General features: G+C 53.6%; 1 protein-coding gene across 1 annotated transcript; it reads left to right on the top strand.

Annotated features, from left to right (window-relative positions):
- The first annotated feature begins 644 nt into the window (after positions 1-644).
- Positions 645-12,395, top strand: SLC2A6 (solute carrier family 2 member 6). The gene is made up of 10 exons (XM_078849030.1): positions 645-954; positions 2,942-3,104; positions 3,731-3,937; positions 5,791-5,890; positions 6,717-6,928; positions 7,501-7,653; positions 9,082-9,190; positions 9,469-9,651; positions 10,104-10,249; positions 11,701-12,395. The coding sequence occupies exons 1-10, from the start codon at positions 854-856 to the stop codon at positions 11,863-11,865; spliced, it is 1,539 nt and encodes a 512-aa protein (XP_078705156.1). The 5' UTR covers positions 645-853; the 3' UTR covers positions 11,866-12,395.
- Positions 12,396-12,625: the final 230 nt, after the last annotated feature.

The following is a 12,625-nucleotide window of genomic DNA, read 5'->3' as shown; positions in this document are numbered from 1 at the left end:
GTGAGATCCTGATCACACTAAGCACACACGTAGCTACCCGCTCTCCTCTCAGCCCTGACACCAGCCACCAGGGCCAAGGGGCCCGCACAGCGTTACCCCCTCGGCTGTAGGAACAGGTCCCGCCCGGCTCATCGGTCCTGTTTCGCTGTATCGGTCATCGATCTCAGTCTTTCAGTTTGTGCTTGTGACCAGAGCTCCCCCCGAGCCATGTGGCTGCACCAGCCACACCCTGACAGAGGCACCAAGTGCCCTGGTGGAGATGCTTTCCCCAAGTAGGGGGCATGCCAGGCTCCCTTTGCCACATCAGTATGGAACATGCCACCCTCCCCTTGCTATGCCACATGGGGCATGCCAGCTGTCCCTGGCCACGTGCCGCCCAGGGGAGTTGCCCTCCCCTTCTCTCTGTCTCTCACACAAGAAGGGTGCGGGGAAGAGACAGGGCCAGATGATGAGGCATGTGAGCTCAGGAGTGAGCGAGGAGGAAGAGTGGGTGACTGAAGGAGGAAAGGGTGGAGGACAGGGTGGGATGGGGTGGCAGTGGGGGTGGGGCGAGGGGGATGATTATTTCCCTGTCACTTTTTCACATTTCCTGGCCCCAGCCAGCTTCCTCTTCTGGGGCGCTCAGCCGCTCACCCACAGGCACAGATTGCACCGGTTAAGCAAGGCTTTGAGCTGCCTCCTCGCATCTCTCGCTCTCTTTCGCTTTCATTCGACTTTGTTCCTGCTTGTCCCTTTGAGACAATCCCAAGCTAGCAGCAGCCCAGAAAGCTGCAGAGGCATCACACCCCCTGGGGACAGTGGCTCCTGCAGCCCGTGCTGCCCATCCACTGGAGAGACGAGGACAGTCGCCCCCATGGACGCCAGCATCCAGAAACCGCTCCTGGGAGCGCCCAGCTCAGCGTATCAGACCTTCCCTCAGAGGGATGCCCACCAGCTGGACCGGGAATACATCAGGTAGGAGCTGGGCTCGCCCGGCTGCGCTCTTTGCCTGGGGGCAGGGGTCTGACTGATGGGAGCCCGGCTGTGGCCATTGCTCTCCGAGAGGAGCATGTAGGAGTGACACACCTGTACTGGGGCTGCTCCTCTCCCCGCCTGTGCCCATTTCAGTGGGGTTGGAAGAAAGGCCTCATCTATTCCTCACTGTCCAGGACCATTATTGAGTCATCGGTATTCAGGTGGCACCCGGAGCCCTGCTGTGCCAGGCGCTGTACGCACACACTGAGAACCAGGCCCTGCCACACACAGCTCGCTGTTTAGTTTAAGACCAGAAGCAATGACTGAGTGTAACAGGTGCAGCTGGTTCAAACTGGCACCGCTCCCCTGGTATCGACAAGGCTATGCTGGGAATGCTGCGGGGGGGCGAGATGAACTGCAAGGCGCTCACACGCTGTCCTGGGCTACCAACATGCACAGCTAGATGGCCCTGAATGGCCGGGACACCCCTATGTCTGGCCCCACTGCGACAGGCCCTGTGCCCACAGGGAGGTCAGAGCCTAGCAGTCAGCGCCCAGAGCTCTGCGCGGCTGGCTCTTGCTCAGATGAGCCAGACACCAGGACTGCTGGCTTTGCCGGGCTGGTGGGGCTCAATGCTGAGCACACTGGGGGTGCGTGGGCTTGTGTGTGTGTAGAGGGGGTAGGGCTATAGGGAGAGGAAGGATTGTCCAGTGGTTAGGGATGTAGCCTAGGACCTGGGTTCAAGTCCCTGCTATGCCACAGACATCCTGTGTGACTTTGGGCAGGTCACTTCGCCTCTCTCTGCCTCAGCTGCCTGTCAGCACAACAGGGATGAAAGCCCTGCCCTGCTTCCCGGGGCGGGTGAGGGGGGCTGTGAAGATGCCGACACTAAGGACTGTGAGGCGCTCACACACGACAGTAATGGGGGCCAGATAAGCATCTCTGGGCACGTCTACACAGTACCAACAGACCCACAGCAGCAAGGCTCAGCACCTGGGTCCACTGACTCCGGCTTGCTGGGCTCGCGCCCTGGCTCTGAAACCCCCCGCGGGGGGGAGGCTCTCCGAGCCTGAATGATTACACTGCGAGTTGTAGCTCCCCAGCACCAGCCCACGGGGAGGGTTTGCTGGGTCGACGCACCCTAAGCTGGGCAGATGTGTGCTTTGGCCTGGGGTGGGACGCTGGTTTGGGTCCCGCTCTGGGAGAGTGACAGCTTTGTGTTCTGTGACTGCACGGCCCCTACCCAGGGTGCGCCTGGGCACTGGAACTAATACTAAACAAGGATTTACCAGCTTTCAAAAGGTAAACTGCCCCCAGACAGCCCTCTCCCCAGCTGCCAAGGGCTAAAGGGAGCGGAGGAACTGCAGTGCACCACATGGAGGCAGCCCCACCACCACTTCTGCATTCTTCAGCCTCGGGTACCTTAGGGTTCCTGGAACCTGAAAATCAGGTTTAAAGACCTCACTGACTTTGGAAGGGCTCATATTTCACAGCCCAACCTGCCTGAAGTCTCCAGCTGCCCCCCTCCCCACCCTTATAACCCACAAGGTCCCGGTCTCCCACTCACAACGGGACAGCTTAAAGGGGGGACGCTTACACATGGGTCCATTATGTAGAAGGGACTACAGTTATGCATTAATAATAATGTTGTGTATAACGCGCCCCCATCCCCAGGCGCCGCTCAGGGCTCCACACAGCAAAAAGGCCGTTGACAAGCCCATTCCACCCACATGCTCCAGAATCTGTAACCAACAAAATCAAGGAGGGCTGGAAAAGAGGGGCCCAAAGTTAAAGCAGGGGTTGGGGGTGGGGCAATAGAAGTGCCTGGGAGCCTAATGAGGAAAATCCTTTGGGATAAATAGGGTTTGATCTCATTCTTTATTCTGTCGAGAGCAATGTTAGCTTAATACACCCACAACCACCCCCGCCCCCAAACACCCTGTCCTCTCTTCCCTGCTCCATCTCTTGTCCTGTCTTTCTCCCACAGAACCCTTCAAAACAAGCGGCTCTTTCTAGCAGCTTTCGCTGCCGTCCTGGGGAACTTCAATTTTGGGTACGCGCTGGTTTACACGTCCCCTGTGATCCCTGCCTTGGAAACATCCAACATCCCCGCCTTGAAAATCACCCGGGTGGAGGAATCCTGGTTTGGGGTAAGAAGTGGCGAGTCACCCCGCTGAGGGGAACAGCACACACATGGCAGCCAAGCTGCGAGAGGCGATTTATGCCGATCCCGTGCTGGGAGATGCTGGGTTAAAGAGCCCTGCATTTCCACACGGGACTAGTCGGTCCCAACCCGAGACTCCTTGAAGGGCCTGTTTTTCAGAGGGTGGGTGCTCAGCACTCTCTGGAAATCAGGCTCCCTTTTTAGGGATCTCAAGTTGGGCCCCCCCAAAAAGTGAGACCGCCCCACAGTCACCAGGCGCTTTTCCCAGGTGACTGTGAAAGGGCAAAATGTGCGTATGTCGCTCCAGGGTGCCACCAGGTGGCTGGTGATGGCGGGGCTCTGACGGGGGAAGGAATGGAATGGCGGTCAAGGTGGGAGGAAACTTCCAGGGCTCTGGCCAGGATACACAGGAAGGCCCGAACGAGGGTTGGTAGGAGACAGCAGCTCCACCAGAGAGAGGTTTGCAAATCTGACAGTGAGTCAGAGCCAGGCTGCTGGGAATCCACGGGAGTTTTGCCATTCCGGTCACTCGGGCCAGGCCGTCCCCCCCGCCGACTTGCCGTGGGAGGGCACAGAGCCGCCATGTACCTCCCACGCACCCTCCTTTTGCAGTCCGTGTTCACGCTGGGAGCTGCCGCCGGAGGCCTCAGCGCCATGCTCCTGAATGACCGCCTGGGTCGGAAGCTGAGCATCATGTTCTCAGCCGTCCCTTCTGCTGTCGGATACGCCTTCATGGGCAGTGCCCAGGGAGTCTGGATGCTGCTGCTGGGGCGGCTGCTGACGGGCTACGCAGGCGGCGTGACGGCGGCATCCATACCGGTAACGAAGCGTCAATGAGTTAACAGGGCAACGGCTCATTGCCTCTCCCCCTCCGCTCCTCCCTCCCTGGGGCATTAGCCGAGGTAGCAAGTTCGTCCACGGGCTGGAGACGGGGCTCCACATTTAATCCGCTGTCGAGGTTACCCCAGCCAGGCCTTGGGACTTGGGGTGCAATAACCAGGCCCTACTGCTGCTATAGTAATTGACGGCCTTGAACGTCACAGCAGGGTCAGGTGCCAGCTCGGGGCTGGTATTGGGACACAGGTGACTTCCCTTGCCGGGCACCGAACCCGCAGTGCCCTGTTACTCAGTGGCGATTGGGCAGCCTGTGTGCAATGAGTTGGGTGCTTCTCCCAGGGATGCCCCTCCTGGCAATCGCTGCAGAGAAGTCAAGCGTTGAATGGGCCTGACCACTGAGCTAGGATACAGAGGGACCTAGACAAATTGGAGGATTGGGCCAAAAGAAATCTGATGAGGTTCAATAAGGATAAGTGCAGGGTCCTGCACTTAGGACGGAAGAACCCAACGCACAGCTACAGACTAGGGGCCGAATGGCTAGGCAGCAGTTCTGCGGAAAAGGACCTAGGGGTGACAGCGGATGAGAAGCTGGATATGAGTCAGCAGTGTGCCCTTGTTGCCAAGAAGGCCAATGGCATTTTGGGATGTATAAGTAGGGGCATAGTGAGCAGATCGAGGGACGTGATCGATCCCCTCTATTCGACATTGGTGAGGCCTCATCTGGAGTACTGTGTCCAGTTTTGGGCCCCACACTACAAGAAGGATGTGGATAAATTGGAGAGAGTCCAGCGAAGGGCAACAAAAATGATTAGGGATCTGGAACACATAACTTATGAGGAGAGGCTGAGGGAACTGGGATTGTTTAGTCTGCAGAAGAGAAGAATGAGGGGGGATTTGATAGCTGCTTTCAACTACCTGAGGGGTGGTTCCAAAGAGGTTGGATCTAGACTATTCTCAGTGGTAGAAGAGGACAGGACAAGGAGTAATGGTCTCAAGTTGCAGTGGGGGAGGTTTTGGTTGGATATTAGGAAAAACGTTTCCACTAGGAGGGTGGTGAAACACTGGAATGCGTTACCTAGGGAGGTGGTAGAATCTCCTTCCTTAGAAGTTTTTAAGGTCAGGCTTGACAAAGCCCTGGCTGGGATGATTTAATTGGGGATTGGTCCTGCTTTGAGCAGGGGGTTGGACTAGATGACCTCCTGAGGTCCCTTCCAACCCTGATATTCTATGATTCTATGACTTGCCCAGTTGGTTCCTCCAGCTCTGGGGGAGGCGCAGGGAGGCAGGGAGGGGGGCAGTTTCTGTGCTCTGGCTAAGGAGAGAACTAAGGCCCTAAAAGCTGTCAGTCGGCACCTTTCTGCACCACTAGATACCCACGCCCACAGGAAGAAGTGAAGAGCTGGTCTTTGCCCTGTGCTGCCGTCCTCACCACAGTTACTTCCTCCTACATGCAGGATGCATTGACAGTAATATCAGCCCAGGGTGGCTCAAAATAGGGAAGACAGAAATTGGGCAAGACTGAAAATAACCAGGCTGTGGCCTTGCTCCGTTTCTTGCCCTGACAACAGAGACGACTCATTTAGAACAGGTTTCAGAGTAGCAGCCATGTTAGTCTGTATCCGCAAAAAGAAAAGGAGGACTTGTGGCACCTTAGAGACTAACAAATTTGTTAGTCTCTAAGGTGCCACAAGTCCTCCTTTTCTTTTTTCATTTAGAACAGTGCTCCTGGTTTCCCACTGGCTTTTCCCAGGACGCCCCTAGCAGGCACGCTGCAGAGTTTGGGAAGTGACACACACCCCTTCCTGCCCTGTAACCACAGTGTTACTCTCTTCTAGGTCTATATTTCCGAGATCTCTCACCCTGGGGTCAGAGGAGCTTTGGGCGCCTGCCCTCAGATCATGGCTGTCCTTGGCTCCCTCATCCTGTATGCACTGGGCAAGTACACACCACAGAGACTGTTTTCCTTTCGTATTTTGAGGGGTCACTGGGCAAATCATGAATATGTGAATGAAAAGAGGCAGAACCTAGTGGAAACTCCAGGAGGAGCTAGGATGACCACCCAGCTAAGGTCACCACAAGGGATGAGCGTGCATTGCAGTAGTATCTTGGCAGGAGACTGTTGAGTCTTGACTCTTCACTCTACAGAAGAGACCTGGGAAAACCGCAGCGGTCAGATGGGTACAGATAATGACCACATGCCCAGTGTGGGTAGATTTGCGGCAATTAAGTTGGTACTACAATGACTGGGCACCTCAGTCCCAGCGTCATCAAGAATGAAGAAAGGTTATTTCCACCACTGTGTGCAGCCCAGAACAGCTGGCCATGGAGGAACTCTTCTCCATTTCTATTGAGTGCTGCCAGCTGCTGGAGGCAGGACACCACATTCAATGGGCCCCTGGTCTGTTGGGAGGGCTGGGATGGGGTCCTGCAGAGAAAGGAAGGTCTAGCCAGCTGCCGTCTAGCTAGAGTGGGTTGAAACTTTTCCATTGAAACACTTTTTCTAATGGAAAATGGCTTTTCCAAACAGGATTTTTCATGAAAAATGGCCATTGTGTCCCAAATTTTGATGCTTTTGTTGAAAAACAAAAAAAATTTCAATAGCTGAAAACGTTTAGTTTTTTTGACGAAAACACACAAAAAATGATTTTTTTAATGAAACCCATTTTTTTATTTGAATCAAAACTTTTGGGGGGAGGGAAGGGGTGGGGAGATCATTTTCTGGGCAGCCCTGCCTTTAACATCCTGCCGCTGCTTCCTGCAGGCCTGAAGCTCTCCTGGCGCTGGCTGGCCGTGGCTGGGGAGGTGCCGGTTCTCACTATGATCATCCTGCTCTGCTTCATGCCCAACTCGCCCCGTTTCCTCATCTCGAAGGGGAAGAACGACGAGGCGGTCGGGGTGCTGCGCTGGCTCCGGGGACAGAACACGGATTTCCGCCGGGAATTTGAGCAAATCAAAGAAAGCGTGAGGCAACAGGTGCGGTGGGATGGGGCCACTGCACTGGGGCATGCTGGGAATTCATACAAAAAAACATTAGAAACACAGCCTCCTTTCCCCCCCTCCAGCTCCCATGGACTGTAAGCATTACCCTGTGTGCCTGACTGGGAGAAGCAGAGTGGCCCAAAGTATGGGGCCTCAGGACAATTGGGTTCTGTTTCCAGCCCTGCCACACACTTGCTGTGTGACCTTGGGCACATCACCTTCCCCTCTCTAACAGCATAATGAGACTTCCCCACCACTGAGCAGAGCTTGGAGACCGAGGGATGAAAACAACCCAGGATTTCTCACCATTCACCTGCTCTGTTCTTTACGTGCCAGATCTGGCCCCATGAGTGCAAAACGCATGTTTACCTTTCCGCTCTCTGTCTGTGTGTCTAGACTTCTCTGTCTGTGTGTCTAGACTTCCCCACCGAGCAGAGCTTGGAGACCGAGGGATGAAAACGACCCGGGATTTCTCACCATTCACCTGCTCTGTTCTTTACATGCCAGATCTGGCCCCATGAGTGCAAACGCGTGTTTACCTTTCCGCGCTCTGTCTGTGTGTCTAGAGCAGACGGATTTCCTGCGCGGAGATCAAGGACCCATTCATTTACAAGCCAATCCTGATCGCGGTGCTAATGAGGTTCCTGCAGCAGCTCTCAGGCGTCACCCCCATCCTGGTGTATTTGCAGTCAATATTTCAGAGCACAGCTGTGATACTGGTAAGTCCCACAAGGGACCTGACCTTCCACCTCCGGTCAATCATATGAGAATCCAGACAGCGTTTTGACTTTCAGCTAAAGCGTCGGGCAGTGGCCCCACTGCAGGAGACTGAACCCGATAGCCCCGCTCTTCAGAGCTGCTCTGATCCATCCTATGGCTCTTTGCTCCATGGCCTAGATATTCAAGTGACTAGTGATTCTGGAGGCTCAACCTGAGACAGCTTAAAGGGGGCTGGTTGTACAGAAGGCACCCGCCCCCGGAAAACCAGGCCCCTCTAAGGAGTCTCAGGTAGGGCACCAATAAATTGAGATGCTCAGAATCACTAGTCACTTTGCAAACTGTAGGCCCAGCATGTGTCATCTTCTGTCCCTACCCTCCAGTCATTCTGAGCCTGGAGAGGCTCCACAGGTCATCCCCAATGGCACAGGATGGACCAGGCGGTGAGGGGCATGTGGGTTCTAGTCAACACAAAGTATTTGTACTGGGGTATTGGCCAATGCTCCCCAAAGCTGTGCCCTACCTTGGGGGCAGGACGGCTTCCCCGTTCAGCCACCTCAGTCTGCTACAGAACATTTTAATGGCATTAGTGCTGATGTCTCAGTTCCAGTCAGGTGCATTCTGCCCAGGAAAATGTCCGTGGCAATTGCCGGGTGCCTGCATCAAACCCAACTCATGGGCAGGGCTGAAGAGAGATTCCCCTTTGCTGCTCTGTCCAATGCTGGGTTGGACAGGACGCGGCTCTCTGACTCACACCACCCTGCCCATCGCGGAGGCCCTCTTCACTCCTCCTGCCAGGCCTTCCACCTCTCTCCTCTTTGCTCCCCGCATGTACTGGGTTGGGGAAGAGCAAACCTTTCTTGAGTTAAAGGCAAAAAACCTATTATCCCTGTAGAGCAAACATACACCAAGCGGAGCCTCCTCTCTGTGCACTGCAGTCAGGGAGAGAGGGAGACCCCAGGCTTCCAAGGGGGAGTTGTTTCTGGCCATGTCTGGCCCCCTGCTGTCCCAAAGCCATGGCCATAAACGGTGGACTCCACGATTGCCAGTGGAAATTCACTCACAGAACATGGGGGACAGAACTTGGGACCTTCAGCTTCAAAGTCCCAGGCTTCTAGCATTGGAGCTAATGGCAAAATTCCTAGGAGGATATGGGTGACAGCCCCATACTCCAGCAGATCTGATGTGCCAGCCATTGGTGGGCGACAGTGGGACACAGACACACATACCAGTCGTACTTTACCCCAGGCAGTTGGCAGCCTGGTTTATTAGATCTAACTAAAGGGACCATTCTTCTGTGGCTTTCACAGAAGTAACAGTAGCTAAGTTCCATGGCTACGACTGAAGGTGATGCAAGCAGGAACCTGTACTGCCTCAGATCTTGCTTCTCGCTTTCCTACTATTTGATTATTTGTTTGTTTTTACTGTAGAAGCCGGAGTATGATGCAGCTATAGTAGGGGGAGTTCGCTTGGCGTCTGTGCTCATCGCCGCCGTCTCTATGGACAAAGCTGGGAGGAAAATTCTTCTTTTCGTATCAGGTATGTCTAGCCCCAAATTCCAGAGAGTTTTATCTCCCGGGGTGCTGGGCGAATGCTAATTCATGCGATGGTACAACCGTGGGGTGCTCCAGTGGCTCGTTTCCTTTGGAGCAGAGGGGGACAACACAGCTCACCAATGGGTCTGACTCCCGATCTCAGGCCTGTGTAAACCAGGAGGCATAACTCCATGGAACTCGCTGGAGCTCCACGGGGAGAAAACTGGGCCTCACCTCTTCATTTCACCTTTTTGTTTCTTTATTCTCGCTCTCTGTTAACAGCTGGGATCATGTTTGCCTCAAACCTGATCCTGGGGCTCTACATCCACTACACGTCGCTGCCTTCTCACAACTCTACCATGGCCGTCATTAATGGGACCCTAGTGAATCCAGAAAGCCTCACTGCAGAGCCCTCCAGCTACATCACCCTCATCCCTCTGGTGGCTACCATGCTCTTTATAATGGGTATGAACAGAAGCTACAATCCATATTCCAGCTGCAGAGGTGTCCCCCGTCCGGGGCTAACCATCCTGGGCCGGTGTGATATGAGCTGGGGAGGTTCCACGCTGGGGCAGGGACTGGGGCAGGAATGAAATGTTTCTCGGGAAAAACAGTGTTTATGTGGAGACCCTCAGAGGTCTGGGGTGTTGGAACCAACGGCATAGGCAGAGAAGGGGATCAGAGGCACAGTGAATGTATTTGTCACATGAATATCACCACCACTTAGGGGGCTGTAATCAGCAAGGGCTGGATGTGGAGATGGATCCCTCTCTTTGAAGACCAGCTAGTCTTGGTAGAGTGCTGGTTGAAACGGAAATAGGAGCAGTCATGGGTCAGGGATTGGCAGGGAACTTTTCCACTCCCTACCCACTATGGTCCTCTGCTTTTCCCCTGATCTCTCCCTTTTCTCCCACCAGGTTATGCCATGGGCTGGGGTCCCATCACCTGGTTGCTGATGTCAGAGATCCTCCCTCTGAAGGCCCGTGGGGTGGCGTCAGGCCTCTGTGTCCTCGTGAGCTGGCTCACGGCCTTTGCGCTGACTAGATTCTTCCTGCTGGTCGTGGTGGGTACAGCTCATGGCGGCACGCGGAGGTTGACCTGAGGGAGGCCTTCGGGGGTTGGCTCTTTATTTATTTATTTATTATCATTTTTCTAACTGGTGCTAGGCCCTCCAAGGCTGCCACCCCATGGGAGCAATATGGCAGAGACAGCCAATCCTGTCAGTGACGCGGACAAGGGACACCGCTCTTGGAAGGCAGCACAGTCAGGAGAGCTGTAGCACAAAGATGAGACCTATTTTATCCAGGCATTGGTAGCTCTGCCCGCTCACACCATTTTATCGCAAATCTTGCGATATTTGGTGTTTTGCTTAAAGCCCCAGCTCCTGGAGTCAGGTGATGACCTGAGACTCTCAGCTTTCTTTTGTTTTTTAAAGTATATTTCTAGCCCTCATGATTGCAGTGCAAAAGCTTGAAACCATGACCCGAGTGCGACTTTGAGGCCCAGACACCAGAAGGCAATAGAAAGAACCTGAAAATCATTGTTATTTTTTTAAATCTCTTGATTCAGGCCCCAAAATATCATACCTGGGGTTGGCATTACGAGCTTCCTCCAGAACTTCATGCAGACACATGAACACTTAGTTGGCCCACATATGACTTTCCACCAGGAGGTCTCCAAATGTCTTGCAAAGGAAAGTCAGTGTCACTGTCTCCATTTTACAGATGGAGAAGCAGCAAGTGGAAGCTCAGGGTCACACTTCAGAGCTGGGAATACAACCCAGCTGTTTTGACTCCCTGCCTGGTGATTTATCCACTGGACCACACTGCCTCCCATTAGCCCCTTCCATCCAAGGCACACTAAGCATATTAATGAAACAAGCCTCACTGTCTCCACATTAGAGGGGGAAACTTGGATGCAGAGAGATTAGGTGACCTGTGCAGGCCCACACACCAATTTAGTGGACGAGCTGTGAACCAGCCTCATATCTCCTGCCCCAACATCCCCACGCCCGTGCCTTAACCCCAAGACTATCCTTAGGTCTATAAGAACAGCCATACTGGGTCAGACCAATAGTCCATCTTGCCTAGTATCCTGTCTTCTGACAGTGGCTGGTGCCAGATGCTTCAGAGGGAGTGAACAGAACAGGGGAATTCTGAGTGATCTATCCCCTGCTGTCTAGTCCCAGCTTGTGGCAGGGAGAGGTTTAGGAACACCCGGAGCATGAGGTGCTTCCCAGACCATTTTGGCTAATAGCCACTGATGGACCTATCCTCCGTGAACTTCTCTCATTCTTTTTTGAACCCAGTTGTACTTTCGCCCTACACAACATCCCCTAGCAATGAGTTCCACAGGTTCACTGTGCATTATGTTCCTCTCCATGTATGATGTCTGAGGACACAGAGGGAAGGTGTCGACTTACTGCTTCCCTTCATTTTCCCCAGTATTTTGCTAACCCACTCTTTCAATGGCTCTCGGCTCCCGAGTCACGCGGGCATTTGTCCTATTTTCCAGCAAGACTTCGGCCTTGAAGTCCCGTTCCTGTTCTTTGCGGTCATCTGCGCAGGGAACCTCATCTTCACAGGTTGCTGTGTCCCAGAGACCAAAGGCCGATCCCTGGAGCAAATCGAATCCTACTTCAGGACTGGGCGGAGATCCTTTATGAGGAACCACATATGAGGATCCTTTAGGAGCACCACCCTTCAGCTGAGCTTTCAAAACAAAATCTGACATGCAAGGGGACAAGAAAATTTTTGTGCTGGCATTTTCTCTGTGCCAATAAGGTGTGCATACATCAGGCATGCAGGCTTGTTGGTGACTTGTTGGTGACTGTCTAATTTTGGATGGAACCAATGTCTTTGAGAATCACACACTGAAATTTCACTTCCTTTTCATGAGTCACTCAACACTAGTCTAAGGGACCTTTGGTCTCTGGACAGAATGTTAACGACCTGGAATTTCTATCTGTGCTGCTAATTTTAACCTACATAACAATACCAGCTCCAACACAGTACTGGATGTAAAGAGAGCTCCTTAAAGACAAACAAACAAGAGTCTGTGGACCAGAGAAAACCAGCAGTTTCTTAACACAGCCTGTAAGAGCAAAGCAGCCCAGGGGAAGCAGGATTTGAAACAAGAGCTTACATTGTTGGCCACTGCCCAAGGTGGGCTGGCAAAGGCCCCTCATGAATTGTAACAATAAAGTGGTTTTGACGCCAATGATCGTGGGCCATGAGACATCACGTTGATTTGTAAGGAAAGGCTCTAACACTCCAGGGCAGCACCCTGCACTGCGGGAGACCATGCTGTCCTGATGACCCCTCCCAAAGCACAGCTCCCAGACACACACCAGGGAAATGCCCGTTCTTTTGTGCAGCGTCACTTGGAGTCTTACAAGCACAGTGATTTCAAAAAAGGCAGCAAGAGAGAGAGTTTTTCA

This window comes from Lepidochelys kempii, chromosome 16, assembly GCF_965140285.1.
Source record: "Lepidochelys kempii isolate rLepKem1 chromosome 16, rLepKem1.hap1, whole genome shotgun sequence".
NCBI lineage: Eukaryota > Metazoa > Chordata > Testudines > Cheloniidae > Lepidochelys > Lepidochelys kempii.
Note: the sequence above shows the minus strand (reverse complement) of the source record. Positions and strands in the feature narration are given on the sequence as shown.

What these genes read in the sequence shown, in the direction of transcription:
- SLC2A6 (XM_078849030.1), top strand. Translation starts at nt 854, where the DNA reads ATGGACGCCAGCATCCAGAAACCGCTCCTGGGAGCGCCCAGCTCAGCG. An exon ending in AAGAAAGCGTGAGGCAACAG is followed by an intron (nt 6,929 to 7,500) that starts GTGCGGTGGGAT and finishes CTGTGTGTCTAG; the next exon opens with AGCAGACGGATTTCCTGCGC. An exon ending in GATTCTTCCTGCTGGTCGTG is followed by an intron (nt 10,250 to 11,700) that starts GTGGGTACAGCT and finishes CCTATTTTCCAG; the next exon opens with CAAGACTTCGGCCTTGAAGT.